General features: G+C 38.5%; 1 protein-coding gene across 1 annotated transcript; it reads right to left on the bottom strand.

The window, feature by feature from the left end:
- Window positions 1–992: 992 nt before the first annotated feature.
- On the bottom strand, window positions 993–2,141 carry LOC140145071 (thyrotropin-releasing hormone receptor-like). Its single transcript, XM_072166857.1, has one exon. It carries the CDS (start codon window positions 2,139–2,141, stop codon window positions 993–995), a length of 1,149 nt encoding a protein of 382 aa, XP_072022958.1.
- Window positions 2,142–2,564: the final 423 nt, after the last annotated feature.

A 2,564-nucleotide genomic window follows, 5' to 3' on the forward strand; every position in this document is an offset into this window, starting at 1 on the left:
GGATTAATGTAGCTTTCATCAGAAGCACTCTATATGCTTGTAGACGGGGTTTTACGGTATATCGCTTGATATGAATTACTGTGACATTGTCTTGGCCAACATATCAATATGTTCAATTTTGTGTATTACAAATATCAGTTCTTATCAAAGTACAGCAATAAAGAGGAAACACGGATTAGAAGCAGGGAAATGTCAAAATGAGATACAATTTGACAAAAGCTGATGTTACATTGACATTTTTATACTTTGAATTGGGCCAAAAACAGGTTTGTTTCCTGTAGCATGCAGATCAGAAAAGTCAAATGTGAAATGCGGTTTTTTTTATTTTTTTTTTATAATCCATGTCTTCAAATGAAAAAAAACAAAACCTTTCTTTGCTGCAAATTGGAATAGGAATTTACAGTGGGTCTCTCCGACACATACAAAAAAAATCATATGTCTTCATATGCAAGAATATATATGATCCCCTATCAACCTACAGATTAAAAAATGTGTTTAAAAAGTGTGTGATGTTTTCTCCAGTAATTTCGGTTTTGGCTTTCTTTTTTTCTTTCTAAGTGAAAAAAAATTATAATGCGTAAAATAAGCCGTCAAAAACGTAATGCACGCGCTACAGGAAACAACCTTTTTTTTGTCTTATATTATAATCATGATAATCGTGGTACTAATTTAAGTGTTTAAGTTTTGTGCGTTCTTTTTGCCGCTGTTACACGCTTACAAGACATTCTCAACAGACATGACAGAACCCATGCACTAATGTGTTATAATTAGGGATGAAATCAAAATTCGACCGGCGGTTCCGGTTACGTCCGGTTTCTATTCTAAACAATGGAAACCGGACGGAAACCGGGTGGAACCGGCGGTCAACCGCGGGTCGAGTTTTGATTTCATCCCATACCTATTATGTTTAAGTACCTTACGTTAAGTTTGTAACCACTTTAATATATAGGCCTAATATTATACAATTTCGCTCTACGCAAAACCAAATCACTTTATAAGCGTGAAACGAACTTTGTTGCCGCTGAAGAAACTTCAATTTTTCTGTACTTCGGTGCTTTCTGTTTCCATCGGCAGGTGAATACTTTCCAAAATGCCTGCCGATAACGGGAATTCGTCGCTGAATATATCACCGGATTGACCACGCTGTTTGCCGTTCCCAACGCGCGATTACACCAGAATAAAATATACCACGTAGATTGCGATAGCTTCCAACCAACACGACCGTTTGTGTATATCAACAAGGCATCGTTAAATCGCAGCATAAAATGTGGTAGGTGACAGCCGAAAAAGACAGCAGCGTTAGTGATCAAAAGACGCGCTACTTGGTTACGGACTCTCCTTGCTTTTTGCTCGAAATCCAAATTGCCCGCAGTGCTGGCCGTTACTTCTGATCTGGTACTAAGATTCTTGATGATACAGATGTACATATAAATGCAAACGATTAACGCGAATATATACGGAAGCGACTGCATTAAGTAAGGAAATCTAGCATATGCAGGATGAATAGGGACGCAATTAATAGTAACAGTCGCAAGGTTTGCGTATTGTTCGTCGTCGGGCCAAATGATGCAAGATTTATGGACGACAAAAAAGTGCGGCGAGACCAGTGTTACGGCGTAAATAAAGCCAAAAATCCACGCCATGACGACAAGGCTTAATGTACGCCTTTTAGCGACCAACATGCGATGTTTAAGCGGTTTACATATCGCCAAATACCTTTCTAATGCTAGAAGTACCATGAATGCCACAGACGCAAAATGAGACCCAAAAATAGCGGTGAACATCAAACCGCAGCCAACAGGGGTATTATAAGATAAAGATTTCACCGTTGGAGATATCAGATGAGTGATTAAATTTTCATATACTTCAGCAAGGATGAAGATAAGATCTGCTACTGCAAGGTTTACGAGGTAAAAGTTGGTTTTTGTTCGCATTTCTTCGATAAATGCCACCACGAGTAGGAATGCGCCATTACCGATAACGCCGAAAATAAAGAGAAGAGGAAAACACACCAGTATGATGTACCTATCGGCCTGAGTGTAAAACCACGCTGATATATCCTTGGGATTAGCGAATCGTAAGTCGATAATGGCATCAGAAGAACACTGTAGATCATCATCCAACGACAAAGTTGAATTCATAATGCTGGACTGGACAAATAGCTGACAATATGCAAATACGATTAAGTTGTATATGATAATAAAGTTGGTAATGTATGAACAGCAGTTTGTTGATCCCGTTTGTTGAAAAAAAGACGGTAGAAAAGACTAAGTCAAAATGTTGTCGTGTTCAGTCTGGTCGATGGGTTCAGCGAATTGCTTCAAATTGTTAACGATCATGCTTATGTACAATATGTGAAAGTTTCACCCATACTTAGCTCTGGAAACATTTATTTGTATCAAAAGGCATAACTGCTTCCTTAATTTCGTCCTCTGTATCGAAGATGAGATTTTAGCGCAATGCCGTTTAATGTCAAGACCACGCATGACGTTATCAGTGTGTTAAGGATTCAACACTTAGAACCTCAGTAATTTTTCATGTGTCTCAAAGCAGGATTCCGAAAA

The sequence above is a fragment of the Amphiura filiformis genome, unplaced genomic scaffold (assembly GCF_039555335.1).
Source record: "Amphiura filiformis unplaced genomic scaffold, Afil_fr2py scaffold_126, whole genome shotgun sequence".
NCBI classification, from domain to species: Eukaryota; Metazoa; Echinodermata; class Ophiuroidea; order Amphilepidida; family Amphiuridae; genus Amphiura; species Amphiura filiformis.

What these genes read in the sequence shown, in the direction of transcription:
- LOC140145071 (XM_072166857.1), bottom strand. Translation starts at nt 2,141, where the DNA reads ATGAATTCAACTTTGTCGTTGGATGATGATCTACAGTGTTCTTCTGAT.